General features: G+C 38.6%; 1 protein-coding gene across 1 annotated transcript; it reads right to left on the bottom strand.

Moving 5' to 3' along the window:
• Window positions 1-9021: 9021 nt before the first annotated feature.
• Window positions 9022-21148, bottom strand: OLR1 (oxidized low density lipoprotein receptor 1). Its single transcript, XM_004717622.2, has 6 exons — window positions 21027-21148; window positions 17312-17413; window positions 15717-15962; window positions 11132-11271; window positions 10722-10837; window positions 9022-10462 (listed from the first exon to the last, which is right to left on the bottom strand). The coding sequence occupies exons 1-6, from the start codon at window positions 21112-21114 to the stop codon at window positions 10312-10314; spliced, it is 843 nt and encodes a 280-aa protein (XP_004717679.1). The 5' UTR covers window positions 21115-21148; the 3' UTR covers window positions 9022-10311.
• Window positions 21149-27703: the final 6555 nt, after the last annotated feature.

Genomic DNA, 27703 nt, shown 5'->3' with positions numbered 1-27703 from the left:
GCGAGGGGCGAGAAGAATTTCTGCAGGCGGGACCTGACTGCCAGGAGCCCTGGTGGCATAGTGGTTATGTGTTGGGCTGCTAACCATAAGCCCAGGAGTTTAAAGTTTTCTACACATTACAGTCACGGAAATCCATTGGGCAGGTCTACTCTGACCTATGGGTTCACTGAGTTAGACTCACTTGATGCTCATAAAGTTTTACTTGGTTTATTGTTGGTGGAGCTGATATTTAAAATTGAACCTCCCAAACTGCTTAACACACAAAATCTCTTGAGTCAATGCCAACTAACAGGCAGAGTGGACTACCCCATAAGGTCCCCAAGGCCCCAATCTTTGCAGAAACAGATGACTACACCCTTCTCCCTTGGAGTGGTTGCTAAGTAGAACTACAGGCCCTTTTTGGTTCGCTAAGTAGAACTACAGGCCCTTTTTGGTTCGCCGAGCACTTAACCTCGGTGCCACTAGGGCTCTTTCCCTCTACTTAACACAGCTGTGTCCATTCTCCAGGAATTGGTCTCTTCTGACAACATGTCCCAAACTCTCCTGACAAACATGAGACAAGCTATCACCAGCCTTGCCTGGAAGGAGCATTCTCACTGTACTTCTCCCAAGGGAGATTTGTTCTTTTGGCTGCCCATGATACTTGCAATATTCGTCACCAGCACCACAATGCAAATGCACCAATTCTTCTTCAGTCTTCCTGGCTTTCACATGCATTGGATGCAGTTAAACTACCCATGGCTTCGGTCAGGGGTGCCTGAGTCCTCAAAGTAATATACTTGCTTCTCAGCACTTTAAAGAGGTCCTGTGCAGCAGATCTACCCAATGCAACATGCCATTTGATCTCTCTGCTGCTTCCATGAGCATTGATGGTGGATCCAAGCAAGACAAAATCCATGATAACTTCAAAGTGGTTTTCTGTTTACTATGATTTTAGCTGGAGGTCCAGTTGTGAGGATTTGGGTTTTCTTTACATGGAGTCGGAATCCACACTGAAAGCTGCAACCCTTGATCTTCCTCAGCAAGTGCTTCAAGTCCTCCTCACTCTCAGTCAGCAAGGTGGTGTCATCTCCATATTGCGGGTTGTTCGTAGGCCTTCATCCAATCCTGATGCCACATTCTTCCTCATATAATCTAGCTTCTCGTAATGAACATCTACTCAGCATACAGATGGAATACATATAGTGAGAAGTTACAGACCGGATTTAAACCACACAATATGTCCTTGTTCTGGTCGCACAACTCCCTCTGGATCCATGTACAGGACCTGCACGTGGTTATAGCACAGGAGTGTCCGTTCTTGTCAAGGTTATCCATAGTTTGTTATGATCCACACAATCAAATGCCTGGCATAGTCAATTCAACACAAATACACATTTTCCCTAATTGGTAGCTCTTTAGGGAGCAGAAAGCCTCATCTTTGTCCTGTGGAGCATCTGGTGGTTTCAAACTGCTGACCTTATGGTTAGCAGCCCAATGCATAACCACTGTGCCACCAGGGCTCCTCTGCCCAGCATAGAACAAGTAGAATTAGCAATCCCTGACTGTCCATAAAAGATTCTAAACTTGCAAAACATCCAGAAAAAGATCCATAATTTGGAAAATAATCAAATCTCACTCATAACTCACATAGAGGCTGGAAGACTTAGAAAACATAGGCATTGGGAGGGGAAAAAAATGAGGAGCTGATACCAAAGGCTCAAGTGGAAAGCAAATGTTTTGAGAATGATGATGGCAACAAATGTACAAATGTGCTTGATACAATGGATGTATGTATGGATTGCGATAAGTTGTATGAGCCCCCAATAAAATGATCGAAAAAAATGAAAAATAATACTAAAAAAATTTTACAAAGAAAGCATAGGCATTAAAAGAGTTTATATGTCCAAAATATATGCATATATTCAAAGTAGAGATTTGGGTGATAATTTTTAAGAGTATACTTCCAGAAATGAACACTTCAAGGTGTAAAGTGAGATTAGACATTACAGAAGAAAGCACTGGGAGATTTGAAGACATAAAAATAGAAACCAAGAAAATTGAAATTCTGAGAGAAATGTCCTTGTCAACACTTACTGACCAGTATTTGAAATGTGATCCATTTCAGCAGATAATGTAGTAGTTTATCATTGTAATTTTAATAACCCAAATGACAAATTATTTTGAGCTAACTTCCATGGTTTTAAGTACCATCTGCATATTTTCTATTATGAAGTATTCCATACCAGTCGATAATATCAGGCAAGAAAAACAAAGATAAAAAACCATCCAGATTAGAAAGAAAGATTTGAAAACGGTGCATATTCTCAGAAAAGAAGATCATCTATGTGGAAAATTCAAGGGAATCTACAAAACTTTACTAAGAGAAATTAGGGAATTTACCAAGTCCCAATGGCACAGGGGTTATGCACTGGGCTACGAACCAAAAGATTGCATATTGGAACCTACTCGGCAGCATTGTATGAGAAAGACTCGGTGAGTGGTCGTTTTGCACAAAAGCTATCCTCAAGAAAATCCTGAGGGAAATTTCTACTCTGGCATGTGGTGTTCCTGTGAAGTGGAACCAACTCAAGAGCACCCAAACCAGCAACAGCAAGGTGGCAGAACATAAGGTCACTATAAAGGTAATTAACAGTGGCAAGTCATTAACAACCTGGGATATGCTGATATGCTTATGACACTACCTTGCTTGCTGGCAGCAAAGATAAGTTGATACACTTATCGATGAAGATTAAAGCCATTTGGTATGGATTACACCTCAGCATAGAGAAAACAGAACTTTCCATAACTGGACCAATAAATAGTATCATGATAAATGGATGAGAAATTGAAGTTGTTGGGGGAGCTGGAGGGAGGGGTAAAAAGGAGGAGCGGATACCAGGGGCGCAAGTGGAAAGCAAATGTTTTGAGAATGATGCGGGAAACAAATGTACAGGAGTGCTTGACACAATGGATGTATGTGTAGGTTGTGATAAGAGTTGTAAGAGCCCTCAATAAAATGATGTAATAAAATAATTTTTTTTTAAAGAAATTGAAGTTGGCGAAGATTTCATCTTACTTGAATACACAATCAATGGTCTTGGCAGCAGCAATCAAGAACTCAATGTATTGCATTGAGTAAATCTACTTCAGAAGACTCTTTAAAGTGGTACGAGAAAGATGTCACTTGGAAACCAACATCTAACCCAACCCAGAGTATTGTCAACAATCTCATATGCATGTGAAGCTGGACAATGAATAAGGAAGATCAAAGAATAATTCCTGTGTTTAGAATATGGTGTGTTGGTGAAAAATATTGACAATACCGTGGACTGTCAGAAGAATAAATAGATGTTTTGGAAGAGGTACAATGAACCATTCTTGGAAATGAGACTGCACCACCAACACACATACACACAACTTTGAACACGTTATCAGGAGGGAGCAGCCCCTGGAGAAAGACATCATGTTTAGTATATGGTCACCAAAGAAGAGGGAAAACCTCAGTGAGATGATGGGTGCAAATATAATAATCGTGAGAGTGGCCAAGGGCTGAGCAATATTTTATTCTATTTATTGTAAATACGGTTGCTATCAGTGGGAACCAATTCAACTGGTACCTAACAACAACATAAAGTCATTAGTACTTTACTGTCAACAAGCACTATGAAATTAAACATTAAAAATATAATAGTGGGAGATATTGGACAGTGTAAGTCATGACAAAATAATAATTTCTAAATTATCAAGGGTTCATGAGTGAGGGTGGAACCGGGAGGGAGGGAGAAAATTGAGGAGTTGATGCCAGGGACTTAAGTGGAGAGCAAATGTTTTTAGAATGATGAGGGCAATGAATGTACAAATGTGCTTAACACAATTGATGTATGGATTGTGATAAAAGCTGTATGTTCCCATAATAAAATGATTTTTAAAAATATAATAGTATAATTTACAGTAGCATTAAAATGTGTAATATTTAAATTAAATATTAAATACAGAAGGTATACACACTGGAAAATATAAAAGATTGCTGAAAAATTTAAAGAATACTTACATAACTAGAGAAATATACTTCACTAATGGGTTGAACAGATCACTATTTTTAATATGTAATCAAAATAAAAATCCCAACAGATTACTTTAGAAACTGACAAACGAATTTAAAAATTAATATGGAAATGCAAAGGCATTAAAAAAGCAAAACAGCATTGAAAACTAAGGGGAAAAGCTAAAGAGCTACCACTATCTGATTTCAATATTTATCTTAAAACCTCATTATTCAAAATAGTCAAATAACTCAATGGAACAGTGCAGAGTTCAGAAATAAACTCAAACCCTAAAAGGGGTTTCAAATAGCCTATAGAAAAATGGAATGAAAAGGTAAGGAAATTTTTCAATGAACCTTTCGAATCCCCCTTGTCTATGAACAATTATTGATACAGTTCTATAGATACTACAGGGAAGGTAGAAGAATAGTCTTACTAACAAATAGTGCTGAAATAATTAAGTATGTAGAAATATTAACAATAATTTATATCAAAAACTCATACTATATATATAGCAAAAAAATAAAACATAGATTTTGGTGTGAAACCTACAGCTGCAAACCAGACAAAGAAAAGAAAAGCCAGCAAAGGAAGACTGTCGTTTCCCCTTGTTAGGTTCAGCACCGTTCTTATAAAAACCACCAACAACTGTTTCAGAGTGAATTTCATCAACATTCATTTCTGTTTCTCTGAGAACACTCTTCAAAGAATGAAGACAGTCCATTTTTTAAAATAATTTTATTAGGGGCTCATACAGCTCTTCTCACGACCCATATATACATCAATTGTGTAAAGCACATTTGTACATTCACTGCCCTCGTCATTCTCAAAACATTTGCTCTCCACTTAAGCCCCTGGCATCAGCTCCTCATTTTCCCCTCCCTCCCTGCTCCCCACTCCCTCATGAACCCTTGATAATTTATAAACTATTATTTTGTCATATCTTGCCCTGTCCGACGTCTCCCTTCACCCACTTTTCTGTTGTCTATCCCCCAGGGAGGAGGTCACATGCAGATCCTTGTAATCGGTTCCCCTAAAAAGCATTAACAACTTCAATGTCCTTCAATGAATGGATGAATAAATAAAAAGTGGCATGCATAGGATGGAATACTACTCAACCTTAAAGAGAAATGAAGTCCTGATATACAGTGAACCCTCGTTTATCGCGGTTAATCGGTTCTAGACCCTACCGTGATAAATGAAATTCCGCGAAGTAGGATTCCTTATTTGTAAATCAAATATTTTCGTAGTTAGAGCATAGAGGACATGAAAAAAAACCCTTTAGTCACCATTACACTCGTATTACCCAATTTATTAAACGAAAAAGGGAATATACAGTAAAACATTTTGGACGTTACAATTATCATTTATTATTTATTATATTATTTATGGCATCAAGCGTGTACAGTATGAGCCAATCAGTGGCAGTAATGACAGAGCATGCGCTGTTACACAAAAACCGCGATAGAGCGAAGCCGCGGACGTCGAAGCGCGAAGTGTATTCTACAAACATCGATCAACCTTGAAATTATTATGTTGAGTGAAATAAGTCAACCACCAAAAAAAACAAGACAACGTATGAACTCACGTCCATGAAATGACAAGAATAGGCACATTATAGAGACTAAAATTTATTAGTAGTGGTGAGAGGGAAAGGAATAGGGAGGGCCATTTTGGGGGAAGCAGTAGTTTCGAGGTATAGTGACAGGAAATTTGGATTTAATTAAAGGTGATGACTACATGGTATAATTAATAGAATGTATATCATTAAGTTATAATCCTGGAGAAGGTTCGCTAGGAAAATGCTGTCTCATATGTTTACAGAGAGAGAGATAGAGAACAAGAGATGCTGCCAAAATACCACCAAACACCTCATGGGATTTGTTTTCTTGGTTTAGAGATTTAGGGTCATGATGTCATGGGATATCCAGTTAATTGTTGTAATATTGTTTTTAGTGTTTCTGTTGTACTTTCCAGCTCACTGGGGGTCTTAAAAGATTGCAAGTGGCCCTTCAAGGTACAATAGTTGAACCATGTTTGCTTAGAGCAGGAGGGAAGAGTCAAAAATCAGATGAAAAATCGAATGTGTATCTAATTGTCGCCATGAATAACTGTCTTCTTTACAATGAAACCATAAGAACTGGATCATGTCAGGCTACCTTTACTAAATGTTTTGATTGCAAACCCTATAGAAAATTCTTGATCAAAGTTACAAAGAAGAACAGAATTTCAGATGACCATGGAATAGAATCTTCCTGAAGCCATTGACTTTAGATGCCCCAAAAATAATTTTCCTGAGATAACCTTTAAACCTTAAACTAAAATTAACCCCGGGAGTTTTCTTTAAACTGTAGTTTAGTTTGTTTAGTAAAGAATGTCTGCCTTGAGAATTGTTGTCTTGTAAAGAGCTAGCCATGGTAGTTACATCATCTGTTGTCCATTTGAGAGTATTAGGAGTGAAGGGGTTGAGTCTAGCCTATCAATGAGGTCGTAGCTTGATGACCTCATTTGGAGGTGCTAAGGAGATAAATAGTTCACCAGAGGCGGGGCACATGCTCACTCCCTTCGAGACTTTCTTGTTGACAAGCCACATGGAGACAGGCAGTCAGAGCCTCAGAGCTGAAGGAACCATGTGGAGATTCCTGTCAGCACTGAGCTGTCTCTACCACCACTGGCTCCACAAGACTTTCCACCTACTGGCCTGTCATCTTCCTGCATTCAGTGTCATTGCTATGGACTTGGACTGGACTGGACTGGGCTAGCATGCTTCTTTTTTTTTTTTAACGTAGTATAGTTTTATTTAATTCATGGTCGCTGGGTCACATTATTTATGATATATATGAAGAGTGGAGCTGTACTGCTGATGATATTAGAGAAACAGATGACCAGGCTGATTTCTCTAGGCTCTTCTTTATTTTTTTTAATCATATTATTAGGGGCACATACAACTCTTATCATGACCCATACATACATCAATTGTGTAAAACACATTTGTACATTCATTGCCTTCATCATTCTCAAAACATTTGCTCTCCACCTAAGCCCCTGGCAACAGCTCCTCATTTTTACCCTCTGTCCCCCTCCCTCACAAACCCTTGATAATTTATAAATTATTATTTTGTCATATCTAACACTGTCTGACGTCTCCCTTCACCCACTTTTCTGTTGTCAGTCCCCCAGGGAGGACGTTATATGAAGATCCTTGTAATCAATTCCCCCTTTCCACTCCACCCTCCCTCCATCCTCCTGGTATCGCCACTCTCACCACTGGTCCTGAAGGGATCATCCGCCCTGGATTCCCTGTGTTTCCAGCTACTATCTGTACCAGTGTACATCCTCTGGTCTAGCCAGATTTTTAAGGTAGAATTGGGATCATGATAGTTGGGGTAGGCAGGGAGGAAGCATTTAGGAACTATAGGAAAGTTGTATGTTCCATCATTGCTGCATTGCACCCTGACTCGTCTCCTCCCCGCAGCTCTTCTGTAAGGGGATGTCAAATATGAGCTTTGGTCCACTCCACACTCCCCCTCATTCACAATGATATGATTTTTTGTTATTTGATGCCTGACACCTGATCTGTTTGACACCTCATGATCACACAGGCTGGTATGCATCTTCCATGTGGGCTTTGTTGCTTCTCAGCTAGATGGCTACTTGTTTACCTTCAAACCTTTAAGACCCCAGACACTATATTTTTTGATAGCTGGGCACCATCAGCCATATTCCCATTTGCTTATGCACCCGATTTGTCTTCAGCAATTGTGTCGGGAAGGTGAGCATCATGGAACTGGCATGCTTTCTTAATGTACGATTGCTCTTGTATATCAAGCTCTTTCTTATGCACATATGAGTGCATATGAATTTGTTTCTCTAGTCGACCCAGACTAGATCAAATTGCAACTTGATAGGTTGAATGAAAAGCTTAGGGGATGTGTAGCAGGAGGGGATTTCGGGAGCGGAGGGTGAATGGGGGTGGTGAGCACTGCAGCTGAGGGTGGTTGCACAGCTCATTTTGGAGGGGATTTGATCAAGGGGGTGGGGAGAAAGAAAGAGGATGTTCTGAAATCAATTGTGATTATGATTGTGCAGTTCTTCTGGATATGATTGACCTGAACTGTGTGATATGTGGATTGTGCCAATAAAACTGCTGTAAAAAAGGCTTAGGGAGCAATAAGTTTATATTATTATAATTTGAAAAAGAATAGCAAGAATGGCAGCCCAATTTGAAGAACGTAATCAATGCCACTGACATTGAATTGGTTTATGTTTTGCTTTGCATAGTTTTCAAGAAAAAAACTATTTAAAAATAGATCAAATTGCAAAGACTGATCATATTAAGTAAGCACTAGCAAGACTGAGTTGGAATAGAACTTTCATATAGTGCTCTGAGAGTGTAAAATATTATAGCTTTGGAATGTTCTTTGGCAGATTCACCTATATGAGGCAGGTAGGATGTTCTTGCTGTTAGGTGCTGTCCAGGAAATCCTGATTCATAGTGACCTGGTGTGAAGAAGCGGAACTGCCCATAGGTTGTCCTGGCTGTAAGCTTCACAAAATCAGATCGCCAAGACTTTCTCCTCTGGAGCAGCTGGGCGGCGGACGAGGTGGTTTTGAATTACCAACCATCTGTGCTACCAGGGCTCAGTAAACATTACCAGGTAGCTTCAAAATGTTTGTGGGAAAATGAAATAGATGGATCATGGGTTTTTCATTTATAAATTTATTGAATCCCCCGTGTATATTCCTAGGCATTTACCCAAGAGAAAAGAAACCATGTGTCCATGTAGCCTTGTACACAAATGTTCATAGCAGTTGTGTGATAGACACAAACGGAAAACAATCAACTGCTATCAGCAAGTGGAAGCAAATTTTGGTATATCCATAGAAGGAAAAAAAATACTCGGCATTGAAAGAAAGAAAGAAAAATTGGCATAAGCATGAAAATGAATGACTCTCAAAATATTACACCAAGTGAAAGAAAGTGAACACCAAAATGTACTTATTGTATTATTCCATTTTTATTCATCTCTACAAAATGCAAACAGAATGCACTTCGGTGGTTGTCTGGAGAGGTTGAGGAAGAACATGATAAGACTTTGGGGGCTGATGAAGGTGCTACCATCTGGATTGTGGTAATGATTTCAAGAGGGTTTATATATGTCAATCATACATCAATGAAAATGTTATTTTTAAAAATCTCTTGCCTCCCTAGGGGTGGTGCTATTTTTTTTTTTACTAGATGGCTGCTAGAATATGTGCAGCAAAGGGGGAAGGCTCTATTTAGCGTTTCTGTGAAGGGAGATGGGTAGGGCGTGGAAACATGGAAAAGAGAGAGAACTCTAATTACATTGTTTTCTGTACTGCGGTATCTTCCTATCTGGCTCAGTTTATCCTAGAAATGAGTGTCTTTATTCTTTGTTCTACTGCTGTGAATTGTAGTAGCACTTAACAAGAGTTGACAAGAACTCTGCTACAAGGAGTGTGTACTTTCAGGAAAAAGAAAAAAATATATATGTTGTTGTTTTGGTTTTAATTCTTGCATCAGGATCATGATTCTGAAAGATAATGCAAATGCTTTTCTGAGAGGTTATACGAACTCCAAGCTGATTTTATTTGGTAGAGGAAAAAATTAAGAACGAATAACTGATTCAGGAAATGATAGTGGGCTGTCGACTCATTTATCTAGTTGTGTCCTAAAAATACAACCAAAAATGCTAGGTTTACTTGTCTAATTGCCTGCCCCCCCCTAAACTTTGCAGGTGCTGTGAGTATGGTCATGTGTGTAAACAGTAAATCTGGCCATTACATTGCACTAGAAAGACCTCTGGGCGGTGGCTTTGAAATTTAATAACATGGGTTTCTTTATTTCAGTGTGGCCTTTCCTCTCTTCCATTTCTTCATGTACTCTCTTGCCCACACATATTTCCTCTTTCCCTTCCCTCTGTGTGCCGTTGGGCAAGTTCTCACTGTGCCATCCTCCGTGCACTTCTAGGCGGGGGAGGAGGGTGGCACTGAGGTAGTGAAGAGTGGGTGCAGAGGATAACGGAAGGACATAAACACAGAAAAGAGACGGGGGATTGCAGACGGGCAGGGTAGCTTGAAACAAGTTAACAAACTTTTGATATGAAAGTGACAGGCAGTTGGAACCTAAGTCTCTGCTAATGAATCCTGCAACGAGCTACTAGCAGGACCCTGGGCTCAGCACGCTCAGGGTTTGCACCTAAATGATGAGGGATAGCTTCATTTCTGTAATAGCATTTGAAGACCTTCTCTCCCTTCAGCGTCTTCAAGTTGAAAGTACTCTCAGTAGATTGGCCTTCTTCTGACATACACTGAATGCAACTAAAATGCAGTTGTCAGCGTAAACAATGCCCCGTTGGATGTACGCACAGGTGCCTGCTGAGTACGTCTTGGACACAGCGCCCTGGAGTCTAAACCTGCAGGTAGGAGGGGACAAAAAGTTAGATTGACTCCACCTTAGGTGAGGAACTTGTCTGAAAACTTCAAATCAGGAATACATATGGGCAGAGAAACTCAAGAAAAGGTCCGAGTGGGTAGACGGGTACATTCTTAGGTGAAAGAGGTAGGAAGTAGACTTTTCAGAAATTCTCCAGGTTTCCATTTGGTGACAAGAAGCCTCTGTGAAGAACACAGCCAAACTTCATTGGTAGAATTAGCAAAGAACCGGACACTTACACACCAGGCATCCAAGGGGAGCCATCCTCCCATGACCACGAGTTGCTGGGTTTCTTGTGAGACAACCCCATCCAGAATGGGAAACTGGAATGAGCGCTGGCTTTCTGGATAAATTCCTGTAAAAAGGAAGGTTTCCGAATTGATGGCAGAGCCACTATACATAGTGACTTCAGATTGGTTAACACTAGATTCCCTAAAGGAATTTTGTCATCTCAACGCCTTTACAGAATGTTTGCTGAGGTCCAAAGATAATATATAATCTGTCCACCCAGGGTCATGAACATCACTAGTGCCAGGCTAGGCTAGAATTCTGGCACTCAAATGAGAGCTCACCCACCCCATAAGCCTAAACCAAATTGATTTCCCTATAAACTAACATTTCAGCCTAACCAAAATCCAAAAATACTCACCAGATCACTTGTGTTATTAATTTTCAGCAAATGGGCATTCAAAGACAAGCAATTCTCTTTGCTCTTTTCCCAGTTAAAGGTGCTAGAGGACAATAAGTAGCAATTTTCTCCATGCCAGAGCCAGTATTCTGGACAAGGACCTAGAAAATATGATGTACCCAGTTAGTGAGCTATGCTTGAGTAAAAGAAAGTCTGTAGTCCATTCTCAATCAATGATGTTCTTGCATATACAGCAATCTCTTCTTGATTATTATACCCAGACACCTAGTAAATATTTAAGTAGCTTCATAGTCTTTATTTCTCCTTTTTTGTTGTTGTTGAAGAAAAGAAAAGCAATCTGATTTTAGTAAACTGCATTTACTTCTCATTTGTCATTTTTGCTTCCCCTGTTAAAAAGTAGGACTTGCATGAGAGATCATTTTGAATCTGAATTTTTTTCAAATATTATACCTGGAGTCATGTGAGAGCTTGGGAATGAATATTTAATAAATACCCTGACGTTAAAAAGTTATGTTTATGTATATTAAGATTTCAAGGCCTTTAATCATGTATATTAGTTTTAATAGTGATTGTTCTGCTTCTAGTCTTGTGTTGTCCAATATGGTAGTTACAGGTGAGGGTTCCTTGGGTGGTACAAGTGGTAAAGTACTAACTGAACAAATCTACCCAAAGGCTCCTTGCTTTCAAGAGGCAGGGCCTTCAAACCCCTGTGGAACAGTTCTATTCTACATGCATAGGCACCGTGTATTGGAATTAAGTCAATGGCAATCATCAAAGCTAACTGTGCCTCTTGACCAGGTGAAAGAGTCTAGTCTACACTGAGATGCGATGTACATTTTTTTTTAAAAAGCTATGTACATATTAAATAGTCACAGGACTTTGAAAATTTAGAATAAAAGAAGGAATGTAAAAATCTTATACCGATTACAAAGTTAATGCAGCATTTTGAATATATTGAGACAAATGTATTCTTTAAATTGTTTTACATGTTTCTCTTTCTTTTTTAATATGGTTACTATAAATTCAACTATTATGCATATGCCTCATGATATTGATTTTGGCATTTTTATTCTAGGGAGAATGGACACAAAGTAAAGATCAGAAAAATAGTTAGAAATTTTTCAGCAACAAGATTCTAAGACTGACCAATAAATCTAACTCAGGATTTAAGCAATAATAAAACCATACCAATGTCTATATATTTACAAGACCTCAACCAATTCTAATCATTATCAACACTATTATCATCATCACCACCATCACCATTATCATCACTCCTGGGTGTTTGCAACATTTGCAAACTCTTTTAATAGGAAACAAAACCCTTTAGTCTACCTTGTGACTAAAGATTAGAAAATTAAAAGAGAAGAAAATGCATGAGAATGGCAAGATTTTCATTTCAATTTTCATTGCTGCATAAAACCACTAGACATTTTTATAAAAGTAAGTTTTATCAGAGAGGAAAACACTAGGTAATGAGAAAGACTATATGTATATAATTCTAGGTAAAAGCAGAGAATAAAAACATCATAGACTTTACTTTTCCAGGGCCCCCATCATATTATATAAATGAAAAACACATATATGTTTCAGGGCCTAAAGGAACAGTCGGGTCAGAGTTTCCAAGTGATGACAAGACAAGAAAGGCACCTCTCAAAATGTGAAGTTTACCCATATTTGATCAATAGCTGTTTGTCTTTAACAAACACCAACTCACTGTGTGCCAGAAACTGTCGTGAGTGCTCACTGTGTGTGATGTTATATAAGCCTCCTAACAATTCTCGGGGACAGATTCTATTTTCTTTTACTCTCCTTTTCCATGGGAAATGGGCATGTAACCATGTTCACTCTCTGCCCTGTACTCCCTCTCAAACTGCTGAGTGTGAACCCCCTGAGGGAAGATCTCTTGGTGCCCCTTAAGGCCTTTTTGATGCAGAATCATGGGAAAACCTGGAATATATTATATTTAACAAGCTACTTGGATGATGTTTTTGTACACGAATGGTTGAGAATCACCACTAAGCCTGGTACTGACTGTAAAATCGGTTGCTCTGAACCTTTCTGTGTTAGTAGCTGCACGACCTCAAATAACCTGCAGGGGGCGGGACGGGGAGCTAACATCTCAGAGTCTCTCCCTCCTTATTTGGACTGCAGACTTGTTAGTAAAAAAGATTCAAACTTGAGAAAAGTGGCCTATTTTTTTTTTTCATTTTCTAAAAATCATTTTATTAGGGGCTCATACAACTCTTATCACAATCCATACACACATCAACTGTGTAAAGCGCATTTGTACATTCATTGCCCTAATCATTCTCAAAACATTTTCTCTCCACTTAAACCCCCGGCATTAGGTCCTCATTTTTCCCCTCCCTCCCCGCTCTCCCCTCCCTAATGAGCCCTTGATATTTTATAAATTGTTATTTTGTCATATCTTGCCCTGTCCGACGTCTCCCTTCACCCACTTTTCTGTTGTCCGTCCCCCAGGGAGGAGGTCACATATAGTTCCCTGCAATCGGTTCCCTCTTTCCTACTCACTCTCCCTCTACCCTCCCTGTCTCGCAAGTGGCCTATTTTTTGCAGATGATATTTTTGTAAGTATCATTATCTGAGACCTCTCAAATCTGCTTGATGCAATTGACCGTTCTCTCACCTTGTCAGGTAGTGACCAAGGGGAAAAGGTACGACATTATCTGCTCCCATAAAAATCTACCTACAGCCTCAGAAATCCTCTAAAGGGCCGCTCTGAGTCAGCATGGTGGAAGTGCGTTTGGTCAGGGAAGAGACTACAATATTTGACACATCTTTCGACAATAGACGAAATGCTGCTCACACTTGGCGTGCCTAGAAAAGAGTGTAAAACCATTGTGACAGAGATTTAATCTGATACAACTGACCAAGGGAGGAAAACCTGCCTGCAGAACAAAACCCTGGCTGCTATGTAGCTATGTCTCCTGTATAAGCCATCCTGTCCCCCAGTATGAGGGAGCCTTGGTGGCAAGCTCAGCAATTCCAAGCCACCAATCTCGGTGGGAATGGGAGTAAAACAGGGCTCTCTACTACTATACACATTTACAGACTCAGAAACGTCTAGGGCAGTGGTTCTCAACCTTCCTTATGCCGCGACCCTTTCATACAGTTCCTCCTGTGGTGGTGACCCCCCCAACCATAACATTATTTTTGTTGCTACTTCATAACTGTCATTTTGCTAATTATAAATTGTCATGTAAATATCTGATAGGCAGGATGTATTTTCATTGTTACAAATTGAACATAATTAAAGCATAGTGAGTAACCACAAAGCAATATGTAATTATGTATTGTGAAATATTTGTGTTTTCCAATGGCCTTCCACGGCCCCTGTGAAAGGGTTGTTAGCCCCCCAAAGGGGTCATGACCCACAGATTGAGACCCGCTGCACTAGGGCAGATCTCCCCTCTCCTGCAGGGTCGCTATGAGTCAGTCAGCTCATGGCAGTGAGTTTTTTGGTTCGTGGTGTTATCCTTAAGTATGTAGGCCTCCTTTGTTGAAGCTTTCTTGGAAATGCTATATCCTTTGATTTCCTTTCTAAATCTCATCTTAGTGAGATTAAGTAAATGATAAATATCATTTTTTCTGGAAAGCCTTAGTTATTTTGAAGATATTAATGAATTTGTAAACATTGGAGAAATGTATAATCTATCAAACTTCATACAAAACTAATTATTGTTATTAAATTTATCTGTATCTCCTTTCACCCATAAAATGAATGAATGGGCATCTATGAAATATTGAGTTGTGCAAGACAGAAACTGAAGAATTCTCTCCTTGCTGATGTTGGGTTGATAATGTTAATAATCGGGCATTTACTCATGTACTTTCAAGGAAGCAATATAATTCTTAAAGTGTTAGTCAGGATATAGTTTCCCCTTACACTTTGGTTCTCTGTAGGACTAAAATTACCTACTGTAGAAAGACTCAAAGGTTCTATAAAAATGTCAGATTTAACATGATCATATCCTTTAACATTATCATTCCTTACAATTTCTATCTATCTTCTAGACTATGAGTCCACTCGGGCAATTCTGAACAACTGAACTCTTCTCATATAAAGTGACTTTGTGAACCCATCACACTGCCTAATCTGAATTACATGACTAACCGGCCATCCAACCTCCATCCATTAACCCTCCATCCAACCTCCATCCATGGACTTCAATTGACAGAGGGGCACACTTTAAAAAACAGTACCATAGAATAAAACAAAGAATGGAGGTAGATACAGTGAGTCCTAGGAATTAAGGTTAGGCTTTACAGGAATTGAAATACATTATAATGGAAAGAAATAGATACCCATGGTCAGGGTGACAATAAAAATGGTCTTCCATAAAAAAATTTTTTTTTCAAAACTTGAATTTGGAAAAGAAGAGGATCTTGAGGGAAGTAAAATTTAATCAAATAAAATAGTTAAAGATTGGGATAAGGTGGGGCAAAGTAGGTAATAAAAAACTTGAATGAGGACTGGAACTTATATCCATATGCCAATCCTGAGCCTAAAAACATTTGCGAAAGAAAAAGAGTTAGCATTGCACAGAAGCTTCTAGTCTACCTGAGAAATTTGCTGCTCTCTTCAAAGCTTCTTGGAGATTCAGATTCAGATTTTGAACTTCTGTCAGCTTCATGGACTTTTCATCCAGTTTGTCAGCAAGAACTTTTATGATATCTTTGAGTTCCTTTTGTGATTCCTGGGATGCTTCTTCTGCTTGCTGCTGAGCTAACATCTGTCCCTCCAGTATATTTTCCTGGTGAGTAATGTTTTCTTGCTGTTGCTTTAGAAGATCAGATACCTGGGATACTAAATCATAGTTGAGTTAAGACTCTTCCTAAACTTCAAGAAACCCTCCCACTGGATTTTAACAAAATATCAGAAAAGAACCAAATGTAACCCTTTGACCACACATCAGTTGCTTGGAAGTGGGCTAAATTTAAGCAGAGGTTATGGATTTTAAAGCCATTAATATTCCTCCAATTTTTTAAGTGTCAGTGTTAAACAAATTACCAAGGTTTAGACAAATTATCAGCATTTTATTGTTTATTAATGGTTTCACAAAAGTTAAAAGTAATCACAATATAAGGAAGTATAAATAAAATACAGGTGATATGAAATACTCAGATGCCACCTGGATTCGGTGACTATTAGTCAGCATGGCCATTAGTAGTTGATTCTCTGTAGCCTTTAACTATCTCTCCTCTCATTCTGTCTACCATTTCAGACTTCCTGCTTTTATTTCAGAGTTGTGACACCCCTCTTTGGAGATACTCACCCACACAGAATTAAAAGTGGATGTATCACAAGAGTCAAAAAGAACCTTATTTTATTTTTTGCAACAGCATATTTTAGGAAGGGTGGAGTTGGAATGAAAGTTGTGAAATCAAGTGGGCAACAAAGATTTCGAGTCTAATCTCCCAGTGTTAGAAGCAGGCAGATTCAGTGCAAAACAAATTCTTGGCTTGCAGGCTGGATGTGACCATTTTGTACACTGTTCTAGTCCTCAGAGCTATCATCATGTGTTTAAAACTCTATGTGTTTCCTTATATTTTTACAAAAGGCTTTGTAACCTTGAACAGCAATGGAGAACCTTCTAAGTCCTTTGACTATCCTTGGACCCCCATATCATCAAAAGAACCCATAGCCACCACTTCCATCCACAGGCAGAGAAGGGCACCTCCTTCTAGCCATTCTGGGCCTCCTTGCCATTTCTTTACCTTTCAATACCCTCTTTTGCTTAAATAATAGTATTATAAACTTGAGGTTATTTTGTTTTAAAATCTTACATTTATTGAATAAGGTTCTGCTTCGGTTCTTACTTTGTAAGCTGGGTTGAAACCTCTCTATGAAAACTTAACATTTTGAATTTAGAGCTCAGTGGAGTTTCCTTTGCTTTGGGGTCTTTCAGGTGATCTTATGGACTGGCAGCTTTGGATGAGATTCTTCCCACCAGTCTGCCATTCACAGTCTCCATGCTGCTGTTCATTTTAAAAATGAGAACACTATGCCAATTCACCTTCCCATGTTCTCAAATTTTTTTTGTCTAAAATGCATCTCAGTCAAGGTGGCTTCTCAATTATGATGCAACCAATTGGTAAGCAGTGTTTAGTAGCCATTGTTAATATTTCCTCCCATTTCCCTGTTTCAGCACTTACATTGCATTTTCTGAATTATGAGAGTCACCAGTAATCCCAGGCAAAGGATCCCGAGAGTCACCGTTGTGAGGCACCACCATGGCGAAGAAAGAAAAGGAGGGCCTACAGGGGCATAAAATAAAACCAGTGAAGCAGGAAAGTTTGGGAACAAGAGTGCCATTGGCTAAACAATTCTTTGCCTCCTGTCTGTGCTCGGTGGCTTCCTTTCCTTCCTTGTCGGCCTCCCACTCGTTCTCCTAATAATTGGTTGTCCACATGATAGGGAAAAGCTATGCACAGCTATAGACTTTAAGTAAACATCCCTTGGTCACACATGCAGCCAGTACGTTTAAGAACTGAGATTCGAAAAAGATGCTTGATGCGAAATACCAGATAAAGCTGATGCCTTGTCTCCTTGCAACGTTTCCTCCAACAGCTCCCGGTGCACCCTCATTCACAGGGAGAGAGGCCTTCAATATATGCCATGTGCATCTTTGCTTACCTGCATCCACACATGCACATATACAATGTGTTTATAAACAGCATCATAAATTAATGTCAAATGCCAGTCAAATAAACTCTAGTTGTGTAATCAACAAATTGTGCCTCAGTCCCTGATGTCATGCTATTTAATATTTATTCTAGCAAAATGACAGCTTGAAATTTGGAGCTATTGACAAAAATAAACATAGCAATAAAACTCCAATATTCACTTGGCCCCCTTTACATCATTTCCTAACAATTATTGTTACAAAGAAGAAAGTCACTATTGTGATAAGATCGCTTAAATCGCGTCACAGACAGTTACAAAACTATCCCTGGAGAAGGACATCATACTTGGTCACAGGGATGGTCAACAAAGATGAAGGAAAGTCTCAATGAGATGAATTGACACAGTGGCTACACCAATGGGCTCAGACAGAACAAGGGTGAGGATGGCACCAGACCAGTGTTCCATTCTGTTGGGCACACGGTCACTATGCAGCAGAACCCACTAGATGGCACCTGACAACAACAGCAACAATCATGTTAGAAGCCCAGATGGCACAGTGGTGAAGCAATTGGGCACGAACTATAAGAATCAAACCTACCAGCTGCTCGTGGAAGAAATATATGCCAGTTGGCATCCACAAAGGTTTACAATTTTGGAAACCCTGTGAGGCAATTCTATTCTGCCCTCTCGGCTCACTATGAGTTGGAAACACCTTGGGTTAATGCAATGGGTTAATGATGTGTTCCACCTCTACAAGAACATGCATTTCACTTATTCTGCAGGAAAACAGTATGCACTATGAATTCAGCCTCCTCACCTTGTGAGACGATGTAGCGACTAAGACCCACATAAATGTCTTTAATCCAAATGCCAGTGTCTCTATAACTGGAAACATCCCATCACGAAATTCACCGTGCACATGTGTTCTACAAATCAATACAGCTACAGAATTCTCAGGTGTTCAAAGCACTGGATTCTGCCAAGGTGAGCTGGCTATAGTGTCGGTGCTTGGCAGTTTCCTTCCCTTCCCTATAGTCCACCCCCTGCTTCCAGCCAAGTTGAGGTATACTGTCCCAGAAAAATCACTTTTATAGAGGGTGATCTAACAGTTATTATAATTTAAAAATTATCCTTCTCTTGGGAGGGTTCAGGTCAATGATGTATGCTGACTAAATGTATCAATAAATTTGTTTATCAAAAGAAGCACTCCATTCGTGTTTTATACTAAAAATGATAACAAAGCAAATAGAAAGTTTTACAGGGGAGAATAGGATTCATTTACTGAACCTCTAAACAGTGATTTAGACTCCAGAGCAGTGTTTCCAAAGCGGGATATATCGCCCCCAAGGTGGGGTGTCGGGTACACCGGAAAGATCCAGGAGGGCTGTAAAATCAGATCGCTACATTTTATCCTGCGTTATGGGCTATAGTGCAAACGTCTAAGTGCAAGGGGGCACTGAGTAATTTTTTAGATTTTTCATTTTCCGAAAAAGGGGGTGGTAGGCCCAATAAATGAGCTTGGCAGCATATGCTCTAGCATGACAAGTTGGTGGAGAAGAAGTCTTATAAATAAAGAGAAGACTTATAAATTAAAAGAAGCAGTCTTCTAAATAATGGCCTAATTCTCACCTCAGGGACAAATATCCCTGCATAAATCTTTGAAGTAATGATTTTCTTCTAGTCAATGGCGATTCCACATTATAGGATATCAAATAGGTCCCTCCCATTTGACGAATGAAATTTCTCGATATTTAGCAAAGCTCGTTGGGCCTACATCTGTGCGGGAAAGGCCCGTGTTCCATTTTCTACAGGCCACCTCTTGTCCTCTCTCCTTCATAGTCGAACTTCCCTCCCTCCCTCGTGTGGTTACAGAGAGAAAGTTACTGGATCCTTTTCAGTAGATACCTGACTTAACTCTCTTCAGAGAGGAGAATCAATTTCTTAACTGAGGTGAAAGTCAAGCACTTACTTTTTACTATGTGAATAAATAAATGAATGGCAACTAAATGACTATTGTTAACTTGTAGCCCTAGAAATCCTGGTAGTAATTTTAAAGAAAAAATCAAGTCCTCAGTTCAAATGTTAAATCATTCTATGTTCGCATTTCTGTTTCCTACTGAGGAAAAACCAAAGTTTGTCTAGTTTAGAAGGACATGATTTAGAATTTCTTTACCCAGAACCCTCTCATCCCTTTCTTATATTTCATTCCTTTTTTCAGAATGGATAGGGAATAGTAGGCAATGTGTCCGTATTGTTTGTGAAGGTGGGATTATTCATTAATTCATTTAACAGTTCAAGAACTGTATCTACCAAGCAGATATCATATTTTTTCAAAGAATTGGTAAACAATAAAATAAAAATTTTGCTAAACCATAGTGAATAATATTTAATCCACTTTTAAGAATTCAAAAGATATTACAGGATTTTCAATGACGTAAGAACACTATTATACAAATCATCATTATATCACTTTCTTGGCCTTTTGGTTAAGATCAAATGTAAACATTATCATTATATACATTGGGTGGATTCAAGTTTTCCTGAATCTTCTGATGGATTAGATGATGGATATATGGAAGTGTGTCATACAATATTAGTTCTCACATTAACTGGTGACATAATAATCTTCCTGATCCCCACTTTGCCTCTGTTAATAAAGGAGGTAACAATCGTGCTTATCTCAAAAGGTGAAGATTCAGAGAGGTAAATCATGTAAAACTAGGAGGATTGAACATATCAAAGTCACTGTGATCAAGTGGATTGTGACTTCTAGTGACCACAGTAGGACAGAACCCTGTCCCCTAGGGTTTCTGTTAGATAGGCTCACTACGAATCAGAGTTAACCCAATGGCAGTGGGCTTGTTACAGGGTTTCTAGGATTGTATTCTTCATGCAAGACGACTGTCACTCTTTCTTCCACAGAGTAACGAGGGGACTGGAAACCCTGACCTTTATTAGCAACAAGGGGGCAGCCACTGTGCCTCAGGGCCCCTTAGCACAGAACATAGCCCATAGTAAACTCTCAATAAAAATTTGTTATCATGATCACCTGCTATATACATGTTCATTCATCAAAATCATCATCATTATACTTTACTGGCTTTTTAAAAAGTAAATGTGATTTTTTTACTACATTTCTCCATCATAAGGTCTTTAAGCATTCTGATCTCATTTTTGAATGCATTTATATTTTTTAATAAAAGTGAAACGCTGCCCCTGTACACATTCATGTACCCCTCATACCTCTTGCTTTCCTTGCATTTAGCTTCTGCTCAGGCTGGTCCTTCATCGTCTTGACTTTGAGATCGTCACAATTCATTTCCAAACTCATGCCAACGTGGAGAGAGTGAAGCTGTCCCAGGACTTCACCAGACTGAAATGCACGGCGTGAGCTTCTGCTGGAGTATTTCAGCAGCTACTCTTATCTAACAGGAGAATGACTCAATCGCTGGAGGAAGGGGAGGGTTTGCTTCATATTGGGAAGTTGGCTGACGCAAGTACTTGGGTATGTCTGCTGCAGGTGGGGAAAGTGGTCATGCTGTTTCGGGATATTTCCCTAATTTATGGAAGGGAAAACTGTACTTTCCATGAGTAGTAGAGGACCAGAAATACACTCTCTTCAGATTAAAAAAAAAAGTGCAATCCCAAGGGATTAAATCACATACAAATATGTGGAAGAGTTTGTTTGCATTGGGATCCAGTTATTTAATCTCAATGATATTATTTGCTTGTTTACTTATTTCTCAATAGACGATTGTCTCTATGTGGTATTTTTTATAAGCCTCATGTTTTCTTATTTCATTTATATTGTTTTAATCAGTAATAGGCTTAGGAACTTTGAAGTGAATCATGTATGATTTGAAGTGAACTATCTACAGCTATGATGGTTTCTTAGTATTTTGAATATTAACTTGGGATATCATAACGCAAAAAAATTTAGGGGAAAGTAGCTACCAATTAATAAATAAATCTGGAAAACTAGGAAAAATCAACTCAGGAGCCCTGATGGCATATTGGTTCAGCTGCTAATAGAAAGTCAGAGATTTGAACCCATCAGCTTCCTGGATGAGGGTTTGCGATATGTTTCTGCTAAGATTTTCTGCTGTGACAATTCTAATAAGCTGCTCTGTTCTATAGGGTTTCTGTTAGTTAAAAGTCAAGGGCAATGAGTTATTGACTGTCTAACTAGGATTCCATTTCTCTCCTCCTTCCTAGGTTTTCTGTAATCTCTTTTTTCTGTGCAACTAAAGTATCTAAGAATAAACAGAAAATAGCCTATCTGTATTAAAGTTTTCTCTAATCACGTAGTTTGCAACCAACTACGCCCCACCTTCCTCCCTACAAAAACAAAAAACAAAAAAACGCACATCTAGAACAGATAAAGCTTAGTCCAATAAAGTAACAAAACAAATCAGTGTTTTATTATCACTCATGTTCCATCCCCCTTCTCCCGATTGTGAGTGCCTGCCTGCAAGCTTGATTGAAAACATTTATGCATTCGCAATGCTAACTTTGCTTTTTAAGCCGTTTTCTTAGCACTTTATCCACAGGCCATGCAATTCAAGAATTCAATCATAGAAGGAAGAGTTGCACAATTCTCACCATATTTAATTCTTCCTTGTACTCCTTGCTATTCGTGTGTGTGTGTGTGTGTGTGTGTGTATTTATATATTTCTAATTGTGGCAAAACTATACACAACAAATATTCTACAATTCCACAACTTCTACCTGGATACAATTGTGGCAAAACTATACACAACAAATATTCTACAATTCCACAACTTCTACCTGGATACTTGAGTGCCATTGATTATCATTTTAGTGTTGTTCAACTATTATTTATATCCTTTCCCAAATTATTCCACTAGCATGGCATAACTCAATGCCCCTAAACAACAACCCTTTCCCCTTCACCCATGGTACCCATTGGTCCAGATTAGTTTTTCTTTCTTTCTTTCTCTCTTTCTTTCTTTCTTTCTTTCTTTCTTTCTTTCTTTCTTTCTTTCTTCCTTTCTTTCTAGTAGCTTTCCTGTATAATACTCACATAGCATACACTTCTATGGTTAAATCACTTTTAAAATGAGTTGTATATATATATCATCACAATCATTTCTACTGCTTGTTCCCACCTCCCACATTCATTGTTTGCTCCTCAAATCCCCTCCTGTCCCCACCTCCCAACTCCCCCTTCCACATCCCAAATAAACCATTGCATCTGTTATTATATCTATGCATCTACTCCTGTGCTTCACAAATTGGGAAACTCAACAGAAATAAATAAAAAAACAAAACAAAATAAAATGATAATGAGAAAGTAATAATATAAATATAAAAATACAACTAATGAGTAAGAAATAAAATCCACTATAAATATTTTAAAAGCCAGGCAAGAATTTTTTTTTCATGGAACAAGCAAGAAATTCTTGAGCCTAGATCAAATTCAGCTTGCGTCAAGAGGGAGGTCCAATAAGTATCTTTGATCCACCATAATCAAGTTTAAATGCTGTCTGTCTGACAGTAAAGCTCTTTGAGTCCCTTGACTGTAACGAGAGGTGTTCTGCCAGAAGCCTAATCTGACTAGATACTCTCCATATGGGTTTGGGTCTCCCACAGTCTTCCATCACCTTCTACAAACTGGGTGTTCATAATCTAAGCTCTGATACTATTCCCTTCATCATTTTTGGATTTTGTTATTGTCATCTTTGTATCACACAGGCTGAAATGCTTCTTCAACTTGGACATAGTTGATGCCTCACTTAGATGGCTGTTTGTTTGAATAGACATTTTTACGACCCCAGACACTATTCTAATTGATAGCCAGGCACCATCTGCTTTCTTCACCACATACTGCGTACCACCCTTATCTTCAGTGATCATTTCATGAGGGCAAGTATTGAGCAGGGCCATTTGATCAGAACGAACTGCTCTTGGGTTCAGGCTAGAGTTAAGTGGGAGCCCAGATTCCATCTGCTTGTCCCTCAGTTATGAAGGACTCTGATTAATTTGTTGGCTGTATTATGACAAAAACAAAATACTCCAAGATCAAGAACAACAAAATCAAATAAACAAAAGGCAGGAAAATTCAAAAAACAAAGGGAAAAAAAGCACAACAGTCAATCGTCTCCCTGGGGTAAAACACAATTGCACCAATAACATCAACAATTTTTCCAATGACACAGACTCAAGACACTGTTGATATGAGGAGTCTCTGCCAGTAAGTTTAACTGCAAGCTGCAACCTATGAGTTGTTCCTTGTACAGATGGGTCTCCCAAAGAATTGAGCCCTGTTTGCACTGAGCACAGGGATTGGTGCAAGGTGAAAACTTCCTGTATCAATTCCTACAAGTGCAGATCCTGACCCAACAGTTCAAACCTGTCCTATCAATGCAAGGGGAGAACCACAGTACTAAATTAGATGGCAATTCTGGATTCCTTTCCTTAGGACTCGCTGTACTGACTTTTACATAAATAGGATCTCAGGATCTTTTAATTAATGAATTAATACTTTAAAATACTAAAATCATATCGAAACAATGAAGAGGATATAGTATCTTTTTCCGCTGTGACTCCTTTTGAATGCCATCTATATTCTAGAACAGGAGATGGCAAACTTTTGAGAGAGAAATATCAATTCTGTCCCTCATAACAATTTAAAAATTATTTGAAAGCCATTTATATATATTTACAAAAAATGAAATCACCATTATGTTGATAATATCCTTTACAATTTTTCAATTTTGTTCTAGAGACACACGCACATACGGAAAGAGCAAACTATAGCTTGCACGCCTCAGTTTTCTGACCACTGATTTGGAGGATTAAGATAATCTCTATGTACTTTTGTTGGTGAAACATATATGGTAGAAATTTCATGTGAGAATGCTGCACCCTGATAAAATTTTTCATATTTTTCTGAGATAAATACAGAACAGTAGATAGGCTTAAAACATATGGACGCCAAAAACAACCCCCTACCCCCACCCCCCAAACCCAGTGTTGTCAAATCAATGCCAGCTCATAAAAACCCTATAGGGTGGAGTTAAACCACCTCCAAAGCCAGAAATCTTTATGGCAGCATGTTGTCACATCTCTCTCCCACAGAGCAGTGAAGGTGCATTCAGACAGGCAGCCTTTCACGAGCAGCTGAACATTTTAGCCACTGGGACTCTTCTCCAGGCATGTATCTTAGTGCCAGAGAAAAGCCTGTTCTTTAGAGAAGATCTGAGGTTCACATTGATTTCTAAGATTTTTGATACTCTTCTCACATATCACTCACAGGACGCAGAGAGCATGATTAACCCTTGTCTTTAGGGGTTCATTGAGCAGCCACAAATTGGTTATAAACCCAAGCTTCAATTATACTCTTGCTTCTTTGTCTTTTTTCTTTCTTTATTTGTGAAAATGAAGCTGCCTTTATTCACAGATGACATGATTTATGCAAAAAAATTCCTGGAACTAATAGTAAGGTCACAAATACAAAGTTAATATGGACAATTGGAACTTGAAATTACAACAACCATTTACAATAGCCCTAGGATGATGAAATACTTGGGTACAAATAAAAAATATAAATAAATACAGATCTATATGTGGAAAAGGACAAACTTCTGATTAAAAAAAAAGATAATAAATAGAGCAATGGTACAAAATAGTCCAGAAATAGATTTACAGCAAGATGGTCAAATGGTCTTCGACAAAGGTGGAAAGATAATTCAATGAAGGAAGATATTTTTCATTCAAATGTCCAATTTTGTATAATGAGATATCCATATACAAATTGAATCTAAAACTTTTCCTACATTTTCATTCAATGTGGACCATAGACCTTAGTGCGAAAGTTACAAAAAGGTCTCTAGGAGAATTTTTAGATAATAGTCTCATCTATTACTTAGTCTCAATAGTACCATCCATGAAAGAAAACTTGAAAAGTCGGGTATCTGCTCTGCAAAAGAAACTTTTTTTAAGGAGTAAGGATAAAATAATATATAAAGATGAAAATGCAAAGAATGAGTAAGAAAGAAAAGACAGCCATCAGTATTTTTAAAAGCCAGTAAAGAAACTTTTGTCATGACACAGGCATGAAATACTTGAACCTAGAACAAATTCAGGTGTGGTCAAGAGGGAGGTCAACTGACCAATTATCAAGTCCGATCTAGCATAATTAAGATTGTAATGCTCTCTATCTGCTAGCGAAGCTATTCCAGACACTTGCCTTGTGGCCAGAGGGTATCTGCCAGTGGCTTGATCTGACTGGGGACTCTGCAAACAGGTTTGGGGCTCCCTCTCTCCTCCATAGCCATAGACAAATTTTATGTTCACAATTTCAACTCTGATGCTTTCCCTTTGTCATTTTTTAATTTTGTTATTGTCATAATTTGATCACATAAGCTGGTGTGTTTCTTCTAAGGGACTTATTTGACACTTCACTTAGATGGCTGCTTGTTTGAATACAAACCTTTAAGACCCCAGACACTATTCCAAATGATAGCCGGGCACCATCTGCTTTCTTCAGCACATGTTGCTGTAGCACCTTTATCTTCCGTGATCATTTCATGAAGGTGAGTATTGAAGAGACATGTTATCAGCACTATCTGTTCTTGGCTTGAGGCTAACATTCAGTGGCAGCCCAGTCTTTTTTTTTCTTAAAGCATTCCTTTCTAGTTAACATCTATAGCTAGAATTGACATCATTTTTTCTCTCTCTTCCTTTTATGTCTAGCATTTACTGAATTGGTTTGCAATTCCACATATTGCAAACCATCTCAGTTAAATTAAAAGTTAAATTAAAATCAAAAAGAAGGCTATGGATTCTTCTATTATGAAAACTTCACTGCCTCCCTATTTCCACTGCCCAATTATAAAAACAGTTTGTTGTTGTTGTTGTTGTTTGTTGTTAGGTACCATAGATTCAGTTCAGACTCAGCAACCCGATGTACAACAGGCCCACGCCATATCATGGCTGTTATGTATGAGCCCATTGTTGCAGCCAATGTGTGATTTGTCTCCTCCATCCTGCACTAAAAAAAAATTGGGGGGGGCTTTTCTGTATTTAAGCCTAACAAAAGCAAATGGGCTTCTTTCTTAGTTATTCATTCTTGGCCTTCTCCTTCACCCAAGTTAATATGTATCCACCCTCCAGTGAGTGATTCGCCTTCCTTTTCCCTCCCACCTAACCCTGGCAGGCATCAAAATATGTTTCTTTTTGTGCGAAAACCTTTACTTTTATATATGTTGTTTCATCCAATATTTGTCATTTTGCAATTGGCTTATTTCACTCAGCAATGTGACCTCTAGGTTTGTCCATGTTATGAAGTGTTTTTCAGATTTGCCATTACTTTTCAACCTTGTCTGTGTGTGCTTGTGAATATGGATCATAGTCAATCAATTCTTCCACTGCCCCATCATTTTTCTATTATGAATGGTGAATCATGCTGTGACAGATATTTGTGTTAGTACTCTTACTTCTCTTGGACAGATGTGGGAATCCTGGATCAAGTGGTATTTCTATTTCCAACATTTTAGGGATGAATTATACCATTTTGTCCCATGGCTTATCATTTTACTATCCCAGTAGCTGTGTGTGAGGGTTCCAATCTGCCCACATCTCACTAATACTTGTTTTGTTTTGTTAATGCTGGGGTGAGCTGATATCTCATTGTTGTTTTGATTTGTCTCATCCTAACAGCATCATAATCCAAATGCATCAGTTCTTCTCTACTCTCCCTTATTCAGAGATGAGGCTTTCTGCTCCACTACAGATTTACAGTCTCCCGAAACCCACAGGGGCCAATTCAACTCTGAATTGGCCAATTGGCCAATTCACTATGAATCAACCTGATGGCAGTGACTATTTGGTTTGTTTGGTGGGTTATTTAGTAACAGCTAGTGATTGTTAGCATTTCTTAATGTGTTTGTTAGTTG

This window comes from Echinops telfairi, unplaced genomic scaffold (assembly GCF_000313985.2).
Source record: "Echinops telfairi isolate 266 unplaced genomic scaffold, ASM31398v2 ScPeMD7_1957;HRSCAF=2489, whole genome shotgun sequence".
Classification (NCBI taxonomy): domain Eukaryota; kingdom Metazoa; phylum Chordata; class Mammalia; order Afrosoricida; family Tenrecidae; genus Echinops; species Echinops telfairi.
This window is presented reverse-complemented; position numbering and strand designations above follow the sequence as displayed.